This window comes from Biomphalaria glabrata, chromosome 1, assembly GCF_947242115.1.
Source record: "Biomphalaria glabrata chromosome 1, xgBioGlab47.1, whole genome shotgun sequence".
NCBI lineage: Eukaryota > Metazoa > Mollusca > Gastropoda > Planorbidae > Biomphalaria > Biomphalaria glabrata.
In genome coordinates, this window is record NC_074711.1 from 23335132 (window position 1) to 23354834 (window position 19703).

Here is a 19703-nt window from a genome sequence, read left to right on the forward strand (position 1 = left end):
CAAACAAAAAACAAATTAATACTTTTTTTTTTTTAGAAAAAGCTTATATTAAGTGTATCAATTAGTTTGGATCAGTCCTGTAATTAAATTTGTAATAAGCCTCAGACGACAATCTATAAAGGGGACTTAATTCAGCTTATACCCAATTAGTCAATTACTATTTATTTTTTATTGGAAAGCGGACTAATTCAACTTATACCACCATTTCAGTCAAGTACTATTTCTTTCCCTTGTTTTAGATAAATAACTAAGTAATTTATTACCAATAGTTAATTAACTGATTGTTTTTTTTTAAATTGATTCTTGTGTTGTCAGATAAAAGAAATAATTGTGCAACGTTTGAGCTTGATCCGAGATTGGGTGTTTGAGAATAACGAGTATAAACGTTTTACCAGACAGACAGACAGACAGAGTGAGTTGATAGACGTTTTATAAAAATGGAAGCGAAATAAAACAAAAAGGTGTCAGGGCTATGAATTGTGGTCTAGCAACAACTTTTTGAATAATGCATAGCTCTTTACGGAAATAAACAGAATGTAAGCCTTTAAACTTGTAGGTGAAGGGAGCAGCAGGACAATTAACCTCTAAGCGATTCACTACTTCACGCTATACATACACAACACAAGCAACCGAACCAGAGACACAAGAGCGAAACTCAGTTTTGTTTATCTGAGAATAATGGTAATCACATTTCTTTAATTCTGACAATATTTATTTTAATAATTATAAGCGAAAATAAAGTGGGTGAGAGGCTAATTAAATGTGTGTGGGAGTATTAGTGGATGTGTGAGTGTGAGTAAGAATAAGATGGACAGTGTGAGTTCTTTGAAATCTCCGATATTCTAGGTATTGAAAAGTAAAAGTCCAGTTTAGTAAAATCACCAACTAACATTTTTTTGTTAAAAAAACTCGTATGATTATTTTGAGTTAAGTGGACATTCACTTTAATTAACTGAAAATTGGAGCCAGAGAGACCCTTAAATATCGCAAGTAACAAAAATATATTCTCCCAAATAATTCAAACCTCTAGTCTAGATCATTAACACGGTGTCTAAGCGATTAGCAACTTAGCGATGCGTCACATCAAACAAAGTCTGCTCTGTACTAACCAGACGTTTCTATTGAAAGTCTGAACCAAATGACGTTCGTAGCTAGTATTTTGAACAATTGAAAAATATTTATTGAAGTCTATAGCCCAGGGATACAGTTCCCTGACCATAGGTGAACAATTACACAGAAATAGATAGATAGATAGATAGATAATAGATAGATAGATAGATAGATAGATAGATAGATAGATGATAGATAGATAGATAGATAATAGATAGATAGATAGATAGATAATAAATAGCTAGATAGATAAATAGTTAGATTATAGATAGATAAACAGAGAGATAGATAAATAGGTAGATAGCTAGATAGATTAGTAGTTCGATTATAGATAGATAAACAGAGAGATAGATAAATAGATAGATAGCTAGATAGATAAATAGTTAGATTATAAATACATAAACAGAGAGATAGATAAATAGATATATAGACAGATAATTGTGTAGAAAGCCCATCATTAAGATCAATAAATAGATAACACAGCAAAACATAAATGTGTGCGAGTGAAAGAGAGAGAGAGAGAGGGGGGGGGAGAGAGAATAAGAGTGAGAGATGGGAGAGAGAAAGAGAGCGAAAAAGACAAAGGAGGAAAAAGAGAGAGATGAACGAGAGAAAGGGAAAGAGAGGGAAAGAGAGAAAGAGAGGATAAAGAGAGCGTGAGACAGAGGAAAACATTGAAACTAGGTTTACCATATATACCAAATATATTAAAATTTTATATGAGCATACATATATTCGATAAAACAGCAAAAGTCATACAGGCGAGAGTGACACAGCATACATTCCTATTGATACAGCTTTATTTAAGGTTAGTCAGTTTAATGTATGATCACAGCAACACATAAATAACATCTTATATGCTGATAATATCCCAACACATGGAAGCACAAGCAGCCTTTAGAAGATAACAACATATACAATTATGGAAATACACTTTTGGGATAGATGGAGTAAAAAAAATATATTAAAAGGGAACAAACTCTGTTGCCAACCAGAATGTAGTCACGTCAAAGTGATATGTGAAAAATGTGAGTTATCGATCTTGAGAGTTCCAACTAATTTATTCCCAGACTAGGGTAGAGGCTTGGAGCTTGGGAAGTTGGGTAGAGCTTTCGGCACACATTACAATCTAGATCTAGACAGAGGCACAAGAAACATGTATCTTTTTTTCCCTTTATTATTTAACCCCCCCCTTTTTTTTCCATTTTATTTTGTTTTCTTCCCTTCCCATTACTCTATCTCTCTTTCTCTCTCGAATTGATAAATGATTGAGTGAATTCTGTATTATATGTGTGAGCTAGAATGTGTATGTGACCGTGCATCGACCTGCATGCATGTGTGGGTGAGTGAACATGCGCGTGAGTTGACCAGGACAAGTGAGTATGAATAAAACATTTCTGGTTCAACTGATTGTAGTGTTAATAGCCTACATATTTCTAAATGTCTGACTGTCTGTCTCTTTCTTCTACCGGTTGTTAGCATTAGGCAGTATGTCTTCTCTAGTGTAGCTAAAGGTCCTCTGTTACATCTGTGACTCAGCCAGTCTTCAAGTCATTACAGTCAAAATATTATATCATTAATCTAAACAAAGCCGCGAGTATATATGCATACACACATAAGTTAAATGAAGCGAATAAAAAGTCATAAACAAACATACTGTGAGGTGAAAAGAATCGAATCAATAGAGATGTAGCCTAACGAGGAGATACATTTGTTCTATGGTTATTTCAATTCGGCCTAAAAGGAAAGTAAAGTAAAGTTCCACTGTCAGACCTTGTGGTCTATAGGGCAGATGATGTAAAGGTCATCTGTTTTTGTAGCCTACGGTTAACAAGGGTGTCATGTGGCCCGCCCTAATCCCTTTGCTTTTCCCTAACCCATTGCAGCTGGGTGGACTCAGAGGCGCCCGAAGATCCCGAAATTAAAAATCCCAGTCTTCACCAGGATTCGAACCCCGGTCCCCGGTTCGGAAGCCAAGCGCTTTACCGCTCAGCCACCGCGCCTCATTGCCTAAGTCGTACCGTTTATTATATTCAAAGAATGAAGCTCTAGACCTAGGACTACGGGCCACTACGCTTATTTCACTTTGTCCTACGTCCTCTTTTTTTTTTACGTCCAACCCCCCCCCCTTCCCTAAGATCTAGACTAGATCTAACATTGTATGATCTATGATCCAATTGGCTAAGAAGAACGAGATAACAGAAAAGCAAGTTAAAAGTTGCCAACTTTAAGTGTGACAATATGTGGTCGACTTAAACAGGCATACATTAAGTCTTCTACCTCTGCCATGATGGCACATCGATGGTGTCTCTCTACTGCCTTTGACTATTCAAAACTGCCAGAATCTAGGACGTAATGGCCAGACTATAAATGTCAAAAAAGGGAAATAATTATTAAAGCCTATAGCCCAGGGAACAGTTACTGACCACGCGTAAACAAGAAGAAAAAAATTAAAGCCATGGACACATTAACATACAGATAGACACACAGACAGACAGAGAGACAGAAAGACAGACAGATAGATAGATAAATAGTTGATCAATAAACAGAAAACAACAAAAAATAAATATCAGGAGAAAAGAGTTTTGTTAAATAACGAAAGAAAAAAAGAGGGTGATACAGAGAGAGAGAGAGAGAGAGAGAGAGAGAGAGAGAAACATTGAACTAATTATCGACACAAATTCTGAAAGAAATACATTAAACAGCTCCACGTGAAATCTTCACCCGAGACCTAAAGAAAAACCCAACCAAGAAACAAAAGAAAAACCTAGAAGAAAAAAGTTGCCATTATTGATCGCTATTTTTCTAAAGCACCATATGTTCGAGTGACTTTCTTTTCATTCATCTAACAATGCTACATCAATGCTGTCCTTACACGATACTTTAAGACTAGACAGTTACATCAATGCTGTCCTTACACGATACTTTAAGACTAGACAGTTACATCAATGCTGTCCTTACACGATACTTTAAGAATAGACAGTTACATCAATGCTGTCCTTACACGATACTTTAAGACTAGACAGTTACATCAATGCTGTCCTTACACGATACTTTAAGACTAGACAGTTACATCAATGCTGTCCTTACACGATACTTTAAGACTAGACAGTTACATCAATGCTGTCTTTACACGATACTTTAAGACTAGACAGTTACATCACTGCTGTCCTTACACGATACTTTAAGACTAGACAGTTAAATCAATGCTGTCCTTACACGATACCTTAAGACTAGACAGTTACATCAATGCTGTCTTTACACGATACTTTAAGACTAGACAGTTACATCAATGCTGTCTTTACACGATACTTTAAGACTAGACCAAATAAGATACAATTTTAAAGTTCTCAACATGACCGCATTTCTAAAAAACCAGGACAATTTCTAGGACAAACCACATTTTAGAACTCTTAACGAAATGCAGATACCATCAAAGACGAATCTCGATCATTTGTCAACTTCAGAAACAGTTAACACACTTCAAAAGATCCCATTCTCTGACAATCCTTCAGAAAGATGAAAAAATTGACCTGTAAACTTTGGTCGATATTTTCTATCTGATAAACACAAGGACTCACGAGAACGCGAATAACAGATGTGTCTCACGATAGAAAGATGAAATATTGTGTTTAGACTAGATAGACTATTCCTTGCACAGTTAGATACGGTCTAACATGATAGACTATTCCTTGCACAGTTAGATACGGTCTAACATGATAGACTATTCCTTGCACAGTTAGATACAGTCTAACATGATAGACTATTCCTTGCACAGTTAGATACGGTCTAACATGATAGACTATTCCTTGCACATTTAGATACGGTCTAACATGATAGACTATTCCTTGCACATTTAGATACGGTCTAACATGAAAGAGAAGAAAAAGATAACACATTCAGATGAGAATAGCAAAGATAAGAAAACCTTTTTAATTATATTCCATAGATCATCAAATAAGAGAAATATATTTGATTTAGTATTTAGAGAGCACAGACTTTTATTTAAATAATAAGGCTTGTCTTCCAGTCCGAAGATCAATGAGAAATGCAGTATTTTCCGTGGCTACCAATGTGGTTTCAGACCCAACAAATCCACAACCGACCACATCTTCACACTAAGATGTATACTAGAAAAATGCCATGAATACAACATACCAATCCACCAACTCTTTATAGACTATAAAATGGCTTATGACAGTATCAGAAGGAAATACCTATATGACACTCTACAGGATTTTGGAATACCCAAGAAGCTGACAAGACTTATACATATGACATTGAACAACTCAAAAAGCAAAGTCATAATACAAGGAGAATTTAGGATTAAACGAGGATTAAGACAAGGAGACGCACTTTCCTGCATGCTTTTCAATTTAACACTGAAGAGAGTTATAAGAAATATACACATAAACACAAGGGGAACTATTAATAACTACTTCAGGAGAGAAAACACGGGTCCACAACCAACAGGGACGATATACAGCCAACCTCTGCAATACCTTGCTTATGCCGATGACATTGCCTTATTGGGTAAAGAAACCTCTGACATCGCTAGAGCCTTCATACAACTAGAAGAAGCATCTCGACCAGCAGGACTTGAGGTCAATGACAGCGTCCAAACTTTCAAATATCTAGGAAGTACTATTAATTTCAAAAATGACCTACTAACAGAAAAAAAAGGAAAGAATAGCAGCAGGCAACAGGGCATTTTATAGCACCCACCATTTACTTAAGAGCAAAACGATTTCAAGGAAAACCAAGAAAATAATATACAAAACCATAATAAGACCGGCAGCAATGTATGGAAGTGAGACCTGGACACTGACAAAGACATCTGAAAATTTACTTAACACTTGGGAAAGAAAAATTCTTAGGAAAATCTATGGTGCCATACAGGATGAAACAGGGTGGAGGACACGCACTAACCATGAGTTATATCAATTATATGAAGACCCACCAATAGTGAACGAAATAAAAAAGAACAGTCACCTTGAAAGAATGCCAGACAACAGAGGGGCGAAAATCGTATACAGGCAAAAACCAAAAGGCAGGCGACCCAAAGGCAGACCCCGAATGCGATGGATAGATGACGTGGAAGCAGATCTGAAGAAGCTTGGGGTTAGGGCGTGGAGACAAAAGGCCCAGGAGAGATCTGAATGGAAGGATGTGTTAAAGCAGGCCAGAGCCCTCCACGGGCTGTAGCGCCGCTGGGATGGATGGATGGATGTCTTCCAGTCCGAAGATCAATGAGAAATGCAGTATTTTTCGTGGCTATGCAGCCCCATCTCTGACCTACATATTTTGACACAAACAGCACAGGCATAACCATTGTCCTCCGGTGCTCGATTTAGATTTTGTTTTCGCCGTCTATGTCTGTCCTCGGCAGCGGATTTTGTTTCGGTCTCAATAAGATCAGCACAAAAGCATAACAGGCCAAGACTTGCTTGGTTGATGTCAATAGAAACATTCAATAAATTGTGCGATTACAACTTACCTTCGAGGAAACACTTCCGGTTCCTTTTCCCTTTTTAAAGAGATTTGGTGGCCCCACGGCAAAGTTGGCGGAGCGTCTGAAAGATCCCCCTTGCTCATTGATAGCAGACGTTGGTAGCCCAGAAGACCATGATCTACCTCCAAATACCTGACAAAAACAGTGTCAACATATATAAAGTTATTCATTTCAAATGTACTAACTGACTTTAATCTTCACAGAAATGTCACAATTTCAAAAATAAAAATGTCCAGTATTTCACCAACACACAATCTCCAGTATTTCGTATGATGTAATGTCAACTATTTCCACAACTGACTACGTCTAGTACTTACACAACACATTAGTTGTCAAAGATGTGACAAGTGATTTTATTCACAGAAAACTGTTTTCAGAAATGATATCTAAATCTTGTCCCCAGCACTAGCCAAACTATTGAGTTTCTTTCCACCTCACAACCTCTTTCTCTTGCACTTTAGTCTAGCAGTTCTTTTTCCCTTACCATCAATCAATAAAGACATCAGTCGATTTACGTCCCCTGTTTCTTACCCTAATCTATCTAATCTTTGAGTATGTCAACCCGTGCGCTGGTTGTTAGTCTACTGTTACCCTCACCCCACCAGTGCTCAATGGATGGCAATAAGATGGTCAAAGAAATCATCTAAGAAAACTTATTCTTTTCAATAGCCATCTATAAGTTACTATAACACATGTCTTTCATAGCACATCTTTTGTACTAAATAAAAATGGACACAAATAAATGTGCAAATGAGGCTTAAGAGAAGTAATACATTAACATTCCATTATTTCATTATCCCATTACAGTGGACTCACACTTTTATCTTAGGAAAAAAATAATTAAATCATTTCTTTTGACTACTTTTTATTTTCCAATCGCCTTGAAACTCGCGCTGAGTGACAACACAGTTTGTTAAAATGTTTACATTTGATCTTTAGGAATCTGTGTAGCAGACAGTGTGTGTAACTAAGAATTAAAAATTAGATACTCTTTTTCTTGCTACTAAATATCAGCCATATAGCACTGACTTATGTTCGCCCCCATGCAAACGTTTGCCACAATATTTCTTTGATTCAAACGTGTGTATAAAAAGGTAATAGATTCTTATCAACTACCAGAGATACTTATGAAATAAATACTATAGAAACAAGGCCATCGCCATCCTCTGCATGTGAATTACAGGTTCCATGGAAATAAAAACACTAGATCTACAGCAGGGTTGGCCATTTTTTGTTGGTTTTTTAACTTCTAATTAATTTTCTTTATATTATTGACGTTTACTTTTGTATCTGAACACTAACTAGGAGATGATTAAAAAATGATTCCACGTATCTTTTTAATGGTAAACCAGTAACACAGACTAAAAACGCAAAATACCTAGGTGTTATAATAAATGAAAAACTGTCATGGAATCCCCATATTGATGAAACTATCAAAAAATCAAACAAAGCATTAGGGTTTATTAAAAGAAATTTCCTTAAATCAAATAAGAACATAAAACTAAAATGTTATTTAACCTTGGTCAGGCCAATAATTGAATATGAATCCTCTGTTTGGGACCCCTCAACACAAGAAAACATTAAGAAACTGGAACAGGCACAAAATAGAGCAGTGAGATTCATAACAAACGAATATTCACATTTGACTAGAGTAACACCAAATTACATTATTCTACTATATATTTTAAATAGATAGATAAATATAGAGACAGAAAGAAAGAGAGAGAGATAGAGAGAGGGGGAGAGAGAGAGAGAGGGAGAGAGAGAGAGAGAGGGAGAGAGAGAGGGAGAGAGAGAGAGGGAGAGATAGAGAGGGATAGAGAGAGAGAGAGAGGGAGAAAGAGAGAGAGAGAGAGAGAGAAAGAGTGAAAGATTTCCATGACATAGCTTTTGCTATCAGAATTGAAAACATTGTATATCTCTGCGTATTAAAATCTGAAATTCTATTTCTAGATAGTAGTTACACTTTTGTCCGGGTCAACATGTTATGCCATAATCAAGGATGGTCACAAAATTTTCATGGGTTCGTTTATCATCACAAATTGGACACAACGAAGAGAAGAGTATTAGAAAGTAAATTCTAATATAAATCTGACTATTTATAATCTGAAGCACATAATGCTGGTAAGCTCCTTATCTCAACTCATATTGTAAACTCTTTTCTCAAAGAAAAATGTCTTTGAACTCAATCATGCTAGTAACCAAAATGAAACTTCTCACTAAATGTAACACATACTAGTCACACTGTCCAAACTTACCAGTACTGAGAGTCTGTAACATTACAGGGACGCATTGTCGTTAAGCAGCTGGACATGCGTAACAATTACGTAATTTTTAAAACCATGTAAAAACCAATTTCATTAAAAAAAGGACACACAGGACACGCACCACCCCTGCCATAAAAAATCTATTTATAGCCTTAAACTTTCAAAGCAGCATTAGATTTAATATTACATCTTGATGATTATTTGAATAACAAATACAAAGATGTCTGTTTCGAGCGTTCACATTTAGGACTAAATAAGGTGACCAGACATCTGAACACCCGTTGGAGAAAAAAGCCTTACAAACGAGAAAACAAAAATTACAAAAAAATTCCAAAAAGAAAAAAAACTTAAAAAACTAAAATTACAATTATTGGATTAGACATATCAGTAAATCCTTAAATGAAAAACTAATACATTATGAATCATTTTTTCCAGACAATACGATATTTTCTTTGTGAGACTCTATTTCTCTCATTTCTCCATTGAGCCGATTCTGTGTACTGATCAACTAAAACACTTTATGAAATGACAAATTCGTAGATTTGAAGAGACCTGCAGCATGTTTGACATGAACAGCCTTAGAATAAATACAGGGCTATTCATAACAAAGTGGTAGGATAGCTTTCTGACCTATAAATAAATTAAAGATGCGTAACTTTGTTAAAAAAAAGAAAAACAAATTAAACATCGTTGACATCAATACCCATTCTCTATTCCTTTAGATACAGTATGCCCAATAATAAATAGTTTATAACTGAGAGTGTGTGTTTAATTCTGAAGATAGGAGGAATTGAATTCAATTGTTGAATAATAATCCATTGCAGTAAACAAACAAATAAAAGCCGGAAATTTTCACATTTTAGGTGATGTAGGCCACCTTCAGCTGGACAGGAAATGATAACAGATAACATATAGAAATTTAACAGGTCGTTAATTGTAAGTTAGGTTTGGACTAAATGATTATTTGCACCCAAGACAATAAAGTACAAGCATTGATAGTGTTGTAAACTTAATGCCAAGGAAAATGAAAAGCTCAGTAATAAGGAATACAAAAATAGAACTTTTTTCTTCTAATAGTTCAATGAAGTAGATGTCCCAAACAAACAAAAAACAGCAACATGTTTTTTCTTTACGGAAGGATTAAAACAACACACACACACACACGCAGGCACGCACGCACAAACACACACTCACATACATACACACACACACATACACACATACATACATATATATCGTTTATCAATTACTACTCAAAACATTTGTGACAACAATACATCTTGGGCTGCTCTTCAACACAGTTGTACGCACATATTACACTAGAGGCAACACTTTCACGACGGTGACCTTGCAAGACCAATACAAGACCATTATTACACCGGACTTTGTACAATCCTGACAGCTATTGCATTATACGACTTGCCATTTCGTGTTTTTTACAAATGTAAATTAATTTTAAAATCAAATGAGTTTGAACGAAAAAGGCGACAGTAGGATGACACTTTTTTACAACATTCTACGTTTGAAACCAATGACCGTGTAAAATTGAAGCTTCTTTTTTATACCTGTTAAAGAATACTTTATGTGCATGTCGATTCAATGAGATTTTATATCTGACTGACTGGCATTAACCACTTGGCCACATCAATGAGGGTGGGGGCTTGAGTTTGAATCCACATGTGGACTAGGAAATTTTAATTCGAGATTGGAATGGAAAGGAGTTGTGTTTGTTGAAGGCAGAAAGGCAGCACGGAACTTCCCCCCCCCCCAACCCTCATTCATGCGGAGACCATTCGTCATAGAAGGCCTCACCACTGACCTGCGACGTCACAACCTGTGGGCAGTGGAGACATGTGATGTCCTTAACATCATCTGCCTAATTGATCACATGGTCTGAAAGGGGATCTTTACACTTTTTTAAATAGTAGCAACCTGTTTTTTTCTTTTTGTTTTTTTTACAGAATCGATGATTATTACGTCCTATTCCAAACCTCCAGCAGGACGGCGTGGAATAGCAGCAAGCATGATTCGAACTAGAGACCATCGAGACGACAGTCCAAAGCGCATACAACACGACCAGGCAGCCATAGCTACATGCTTAACAGAAATGAAAGTAGTTAAGTTTAAATAAAATGTATTGTTTCTTCTATTAATTAAAATGTCTAGGCCACAAGGTTGTAAAATTTGAGTCAAAGAAAAAGTGTAAGCTTCTGAAAGAAATGAATGAAATTCATTAAACTGGATTTAACGATGTCCTTTAGCGACGCATGTGACAATTAGCGGAGCCGAGAGTACATCTTTTTGAACCAGAGCCGTACGACGAGTGATGGTTGGCATACATTGGTTGACATCCAGTTAGTCTCACTGACGTGACAGCCTAGCACGCGACAGAAATAGATGAGCAATAACGTTTGGACAATGTTCATGTCACACAATGCCAAGAAGGAGAAATCAAAGCGGTGAAAGAAATGTTCACAAGAAAGAGAAATGGTGAAGAAAAGATTTGTTCTGTTCTTGAGACGTTATGATGGGTACAGAAATAGCCATCATTTGTTTGGTACTCCATTCAAGGGGGCATTTTATTAGGTTTATTAATGTAGTCCCTAACAGGAAATGGATGGTTGAATTAGTAGCTCTTTTTTACTAGGAAGTGAATTAAATTGGAAGACACACACGTACACACTCTCAATCTTATTATTATTTAAAAAAAAAAAAAAGAACCATTTAGAATTATATATTACACACGGATTAATCTCAGAATCTTTTCCAGTTCCGGTTTGAAAAAACAAAGCGCAAATACGAACCACAGACCTATATATATTATAACTAAACTGGAAAACGGAAACATATTCTTATCCGATCATGATCAGATCACAGACCTATATATATATATATATATATATATATACATATATATATATATTGTTATTTATGTAACTCTTTTTCAAGCTGTTAGGAACGTTGCCCGAATATATGAAAATCGATCTTCTCTGTCTTAGAAAAGTAATCGATCTTATGACTTAGAAAAGTAATGATCTTTAATTTTCAAAGTTTAGAAATAATGCAACATTTTGCGGATTTTTAATGAGCATTTTCTATTATTAACAATAGTCACAGAACTATATATTTACGGAAATCTATAATATAAAGCCATTTACTGTTCATTTCTATTGATTAAAATCAACAGACTTTAATCATTTTGATCTAGAATTTTCAAGACATTATCGGCTCTAAAGTTTGCACACGTTTTTTCTCATACACCCAATCTCGGATCAAGCTGAAATTTTCACAATTATTTATTTTACCTGCCAACACAAGTATTAATTTAAAAAATAACCAATTAGTTAATTAACTATCGGTAATTAATTATTTTGTTTAATATCTAGAACAAGGGAACGAAATTTTACTTGACTGATAAGTTGAATTAATCCCCTTTATTGTTTGTAGAAAGAAATGTTTGTAAATAACTATAAAACCTATTTTCATAAGCAGCCTCCTGGCACAGTGGCTAGCGTGTTGGTTTGGGGAGGGCTTAGTCCTCTAGTTAAGATTCAGATCGGTCACTTTTTTTATACATTCATTTAAAAAGCGATCACCCAGGTACTCCCTTCTTTCTTCCCCTACCTCTTTCCAACTGGTCCAGACAAGTAATAAGATCATAGCGTAGTGAGAAAGCTAAAAGCATGAAATTGCACTAAACAAAATAAATAATTGGTAACAAGAAAAACATACAAAATACTTTAACAAAAAAAACAGCAAAGCTTATATGAAGTATTACGAAGTGTAAATACATCAATTATTTTGGATCAGTCATGTAATTAAATTTGTAATAGAGATCTAGACCAACAACAATAACTGTGTGCTATTAATAATATTTTTACCAAGCCTTCTCAGGCTTCTCAAGACAACACTGTAACGACTCTGCAAGTGAAGAGTGTTTTGGTATTGAAGATTGTATAGCTAGCTATTGTTTCTTTTTCATGTTTGTGTTCACTAAGCTTCAGACGACGACCTATAAAGGGGATTAATTCAGCTTATAACACCACTTCAGTCAAGTACAGTCTCTTTCCCTTGTTCGTGATACCAAAATAAAATAATTAAATAATTGGTTAATTTTTTTAAAAATAGATTCTTGTGTTGTCAAGTAAAAGAAATAATTGTGCCAAACTTCAGCTTGATCCGAAATTTGGTGTCGGAAAAAGAACATGTTCGTTCTTTTTGTCAGACAGACGGACAGAGTGACTTGATAAAAGCTTGGTCAAACTATTTTAATTGCACAGATTTAGTAGTGTTAGTCTAGATCTATTACAAATTTAATTACATGACTGATGCAAACTAATGGATGCATTATATTATATTATATAGATATTTATATTTATAGATAAATTCAACACTTTTTCCTGAAGCATGACGCTTAAATGTTGTTTAATGTAGGAATACAAAATCATGAAAAAAAAAATAGACTACACACCACTTCTATCGACTAAGTCCACATAAAGCAAACAATATCCAATATATGTGCTGATCGAAGCTAATTAACAAGAGCACTGGATCCCACAAATCGAAGCAACAAGTTTCAAAATCACTCGAATCACTTGTAAATGATGCGCGTGTGTGTGCGCGCGCGCGTGTGTGATGGAAGTTTCAAGTCGGGAAGCCAAGGGAAGACAAGTCCGCCTGTTACATCCACGTACTACTTGGGATCGGCTCGGCCCAGTGTGTCGCGGCTACATTTCGAAGCATTTTTTTTCTCCTTGCTACCACTGCTGGACAGTCTAGGTGAGACTCGCACACACAAAATAGATATCGATACCAAGTCTGTCCAGGAGAGGGAGAATGAATGGAGGAAGAATGAAGGGAGGGAGTCTAACAGCGTGCTCGCCCTCCCATCCTCCTCCATTGCTGAACAATCCAGTAATGTGAAGTTATCAATGTACTAGGATTAGCCCCGGGATTATCGTTTACTGCAATGAGCAGCTAGACGAGTATTTAATCGAAATACACATGACATTAGCGCGTAACGAGACGCTACCAAGACAGCAGGACTATGAGATGTGATTGCTGATGTTCTGTTCTGTTCTGTTCTCCTTTTAATATTTGAGTTCTTTTATACGTTTCAAAGTTCTTTAAGATATGAGATTGGTACATAACATGAGTTGGGTAAAGTAAAAGGTTGGAAAGCCTTGTTGAAAAAGGCAAGCAGAAAGTTTTGTATCAAATGTTATCAGCACTTTTTAGATGTATCAGGCAAAGAATGAATTGAAATCTGGTCTATTTTATGATAGATCAATGCCATCAGTAGTCCTAGCTTTAAGTCCCTTATTTTTCAAACGTTAACCAAACGCTGGGATGCCAGAAATTAGATTCTAGAATTTAGATGAGATATAAAAAAGGAGAGCCAAAGGAGGATAATAACTTGCTGACTTTGGAAGAGAAACTTTATATCTGAAGATAACATCCAGTAAACCGAATGGGCAGTCATTCATTTGGCACAGGAATCATAATTTGAAAATAAATTTGAATTTCCTAGATAATAAATAAAATATAAACTCTTATATTTGATATGGAAAGTAGCGTGCGGTTATTTGTCCAGAGTAATTGGATTATTCCCCCTGCTTTTACAACTTTAACATGAGACTTCTAAATAATTCGTATTAAGTTTAAAAGGGAAAGATAGATGAAACGCTGTCACTCAAGGACTCAAGTAAGGGAAAGCACTAAGCAAAGGAAATGAAAACACACAAAGCAGAAAAAAATAAGAATTGTAAATGAAGACATCTTGAAACTGGAAACAAATGCATATTACAATAGACATATAAAAATAAATGATTTATTCCCTGGCGGGGTCCTAAGTCCTAAGAAATAGATGTTTATTACGAACCAGACAACAATAACGATAGGACGTAACGAAACTATAAGCTAGTAACAATAAATAATAACACCAAATTAAATGAACCAAACAATCTAAAATTCTCCACAATTTGGCACAACGAGAAATGCTCAACTGACAGTGGCGTACCGAATGGTGGGTATCAAAACATTACAAAAATAGCACCTAAAATTCATTTTCACTAATTTAATTCAGTTAGACAGGAGCACTTGTTTGACTTAGCACTTGTTTGACTTAGCACTTTTTTGACTTAGCACTGCTGAGCCTAGAGAAGAGGATGGTCGAAATCATTACCTTTGATGATGTTATTGACCATTTCGTAACATGCAACAATATCGCCTGAAACATTTTTTTTTTTTGAAGAAGATATTTCAAAATGATTTCACTATCGCGAGTTTTATCTCAACCTTTTTTTTTTTATGTCAGCAAGGTCGAATTCCTCCAGACTGTCGTATGTTGACGACTTCGGTGTGATAAGACAAAATTGATTACGCGACAAAACGTCTGAACACAAAGACGAGCTTACGACTTACAGACTGCAGTATGTCCATCATTGTAGGCTAATGTCCAGCAGTATGTCCATCAATGTAGGCTAATGTCCAGTGCTGTCTCTTTCTTTTTTAGAATTAGTATGACTTTTGTATTATATAAGGCGAATGGGTTTCTTAACCTTAACTGCAAGAAAACAGTTCTATATCGACTTTCCATTACTTTTTACTTTAACTTTTCATGACTTGCAGTATTTATTTTCTGAAAAGCAGTGCGTTGTTGACGCCAGGAAAATGAATTTCCGAAGCTCAGAAAGCAGGAAAACGCTTGGCGCAGGGATTCCGCTCCGGACCTCGTATTTATATATAAATGGACTAGCTTTAATCAACTTTCATTAAGAATAATATATTGTAGATATAAATGAAAAGAAAAAACCTGAAAGTCGTATTTTGATGTTTTTGAGTTTAATTACTTTTTAAATACATTCTTATACCCACCTTCCGCCGTAACCAAGATGGGAGTTGTCACGGATGAATGTGTGTATGTATGTATAATCTATTTTTACAATCTGCGCGAATGACCGGAAGTGTGTTTTGTTGTCAGAGAGAGATATTTAGCTTGTGTGTGATATGCAGTAAAGCTGATTAAAGTTTATGTGTTCGATCTAGTGGTTTCATTGTTTTATTTCGTTAACTAGAACTGAACCAGGGACACCTAGACGTATCGAGACCCAAGGTAGCTTCTATCTAGTTATAATTATAAATAGAATAGGAAAGCTGTGACAGGAGGCTAAGATGCTTTCACAGCCCCCAACGTGTGTTTGTATGTGTGTGTCTGTGTGTGTGTGTTACAGGCCTCTCAAGGTCATTTAGTCTATTATGGTAAAACAGTACGAACTTACAGTGCCTAAGTGGAACAATTACATTTGTTGACACTCTATGTGTAGCCATATTTCTGACAAAAGGTATCTACATAGTATCTTTGGAAATGACCAGCAAATAAATATTTCAACAAATATTTCAACAAATATTTCAGAAAAAAAAATAATGAAAATAATAATTACACAAGCAACAATAACAACGCAAGAAGTATCTTAACTGCTAAGCCGTTGTTTTTCAATGAAGCACACGTTTTAAAAAGCTAGATTTAGACATTGTCTCTACATTTTCTTTAAAATTCTAGAGCTGTCCTCTTGTGCATAATACTCTCTAATCAGGTTACGTAATCCATAATCATTTGAGTAAAAGCATTCGTCCATAAATAGTAGTGTCGTCATAAAAACCTCCCACGCGATACTCTCTAAATCTATAACAATGATTACGTGAAGACGTTGTAACATAGACATTAAAACAAACAGCCCAACGATTACAGGCTGGTATCGAGTATCACCTTTTGTTACAATGTTGCTCACTGCCTCCCCCCCCCCCCCACACACACACTCCTCTTTCCTTTGTGCTCCTCTTTCGGGATCGGAAGATGTACAAGTTACGCTGCTAAATATAGATACATTCAAAGTGTGTGTGTGCGTGTGTGTGTGCAGAGGTGAGTGCGTGAGTGTAAGTGAAGGGCTCTCCAACAAGTCGACTACTGCGTGACATGTCCACAATATTTCCGAACTACTCTCCGCCTTTAGAAAATGTAGAAAGTGGAAGGAGAGGGGGCAGATCGACACAAAGAGAGAGGGAGAAAGAGAGAGACAGAGGGGAGAGGGAGAGAGAAAGAAAGAGAGAGGCAGAGATAGAGGAGGAGAGAGAGGAATAGAGAGAGAGAGAGAGCGAGAGAGAGGGATAGAAAGAGAGGGAGGGAGGGAGATGGAGAGAGAGAGAAAGAAGTAGAGAGAGGGAGAGTATGAATGAAAATGAGAGAGAGAGAGAAAAATTTTCTCTGAAGAGAGTCTCCTATTGTGTCTGTTACAACACCATAGCCTATCTTGAAGAAAGTGTCGAACAATTCGACCATTAGGAATAAAGTTTTTGTCCTCACATAAGACCCTCTAAGAAGTACTAGCGCTTCCAATAGGCTTCATATTGGAGTCAACAATCTCCTTCAAGTAAACAAATCTTAGCTCTTCAAACACCAAAGTGTCTTTTCCATGTCATTTAGAGTCTAATGAAATATTAGTAGCGATTAAAATGCTTTCTTTTTAAAAATATAAAAAAAGAAACAACAAGCACTATTTCAGTATGTATATTTACTTAAAATAATTTTAATGAAATTATTCAGTAGTCTAATTAAGTCAGATTTTAAAAGTGATGTAGTTTCTAGATACGTCAGTCGTCAGTGATTATCTCTTAAAATATAATTAGCTTAAAATTAAATTTTGCACTAGTCTTTTATTTTGAAGACGGTCATAGCGGGAAATCCGGTACTCGACTCAACTGTTTCCTTGTATTCAGTAAAGAGTTGAATAAATACATAGATGTACACAAACATTTTGCGATCAGTCTAATGGAGTAATCATGAGCTGGACTGTGTATTAGAAGAACTGGACTGTACAAAGCTCACTGGAAAGACTCCTTGTATTGCAATAATGAGAAATAATAGAACACCATCATCTTTCTAAAAATTGCATTGATTAAATCGATATTTGTTTTTTACAAAGCTTATATCAACTCTTTCTGTCTGTCAGTCTGGTAAAAAGTTTTAAAATGTTTTTCTCCCTTTTCCCATTCTCGGATCAAGTTAAAACTTTGCACAATTTTTCATTAAGACATAAATAAATAAAAAAATAAATTAAACAAAAATTAGTTAAATACAGATGTTACTTTAAAAAAAAAAAAGAAGATGATTACGTTGTTCGCGTCATGCATCTAGTCAAGCATGTTTACCAATGACTTAAATTCTGCCAAGTCAAAAGAGGATGCATATTGTCACCTAAATGACTAATCTAAAATTGAAACCAATAGAACATATGCCATTATGTACACTAAGAACCAGTAAAACCAGCCAAAACTTTTGGTTTATAGTACTATCCACCCCCCCCCACCCCACGCTCTAGTTAGAAAATGTTGTCAAACATCTGTAGAACACTTCCTGGTAATTTGAGGAGTATTCAAAGTAAGAACTCGTTATATCAATCTATGAACACAACGATTACCCCTCCCCCCCCCCAAACTTCTAGTAAATACATTTTTTAAAAATCTAAATGTTATAAAGCAGGGCTACTTACTAAGTCACGTGTGTGCCCCTAGAATATTTTAAAATATCAATGTAACAAACCAATGCCAAGACATCAGCTTTTACTTGTACTCAAGACTGACAACCAACAAACTATTTAGGAGCTCGACGCAAGACACGCAGACTGACAGACACACAAACTGACAGATACAAAGAAGCTCGAAGCCTACGCAAGAAACTTCAGAAAGAAATCAAACAAATGTTTCTTTTCAACCAAACTTTCCTTTCATTTGAACTTCGTGGAAGCCTTAACACAAACAATCATTAGCAATATTAGTTTTTGTTTTATATAACAGACGTTCTAAACCTATGACGATTTGTCTGAAAAAACAACAACAAAAAACAAACAAAACAAAACACTACTTTACAAAATCATGGACTACACACAGTAAATCAGGGCAGTGTTTACCAAGTAAGAAAAGTAAAATTTGGTAAAAAGAGTTCTGCTGTAATTCATTTTTTTAAACAAGCACCTTACAAAATAGCTTATATACAATAAATACCATTACTCAAGAAAATATATAATTTTAAAAGGTGAGATTTTAGGAGTAGTGCTGAGATAGGACATAAGTGAATTAGGTCAGAAAGAAAAACAAAAGGTGAAAAAATCTATATGAAGAGAAGACCAAATAGAAAGCTGGTAGAGATACAAATATAAGAGATAGACAAAAGGTATGTGTTTGTGTATAGATGGACAGAGTGACATATATATATGTAATAAAAAAGAGGTGCTGATACTCAGTGATGGATTACCTAACTTTTAACTACTAATAAATTAACAATTAACGTTAAAATACAAGAATAGTAATAATTTTTCCCCACATTTGTGTGTACTGTCACAAACAAGCACTGTAATATTAAATATATATACAGTAGTGCTTTTTTTGTAAAAAAGTGCCGGTACTCAGTGGTTAGGTGCCGGTACTAAGTAGTTGATTGTCTAGCTTTTAACTACTAAAGATTAATAATATACGTTAAAATACAAGAAAAGTTGTTTTTTTTTTCAAAAAAGCCCTGTATATATATATATATATATAATATATAGAATATATATATATGGACAGACAGATTGATAGATAGACAGACAGACAGAAAAAAGCCCTGTATATATATATATATATATATATATATATATATATATATATATATATATATATATATATATATATATATATATAGAATATATATATATGGACAGACAGATTGATAGATAGACAGACAGACAGATATATAGATAGATAGATATATAGATAGATAG

The 19703-nt window shown here is 35.2% G+C and overlaps 1 protein-coding gene across 1 annotated transcript in view; it reads right to left on the reverse strand.

Moving 5' to 3' along the window:
- LOC106080104 (uncharacterized) overlaps nt 1–19703 on the reverse strand; it is a 345965-nt gene that overhangs the window by 36517 nt on the left and 289745 nt on the right. Inside the window, exon 20 of the mRNA XM_056028968.1 lies at nt 6608–6754. Within this exon, the coding sequence (XP_055884943.1) occupies nt 6608–6754 (147 nt within the window). The remainder of the gene's footprint in view (nt 1–6607; nt 6755–19703) is intronic.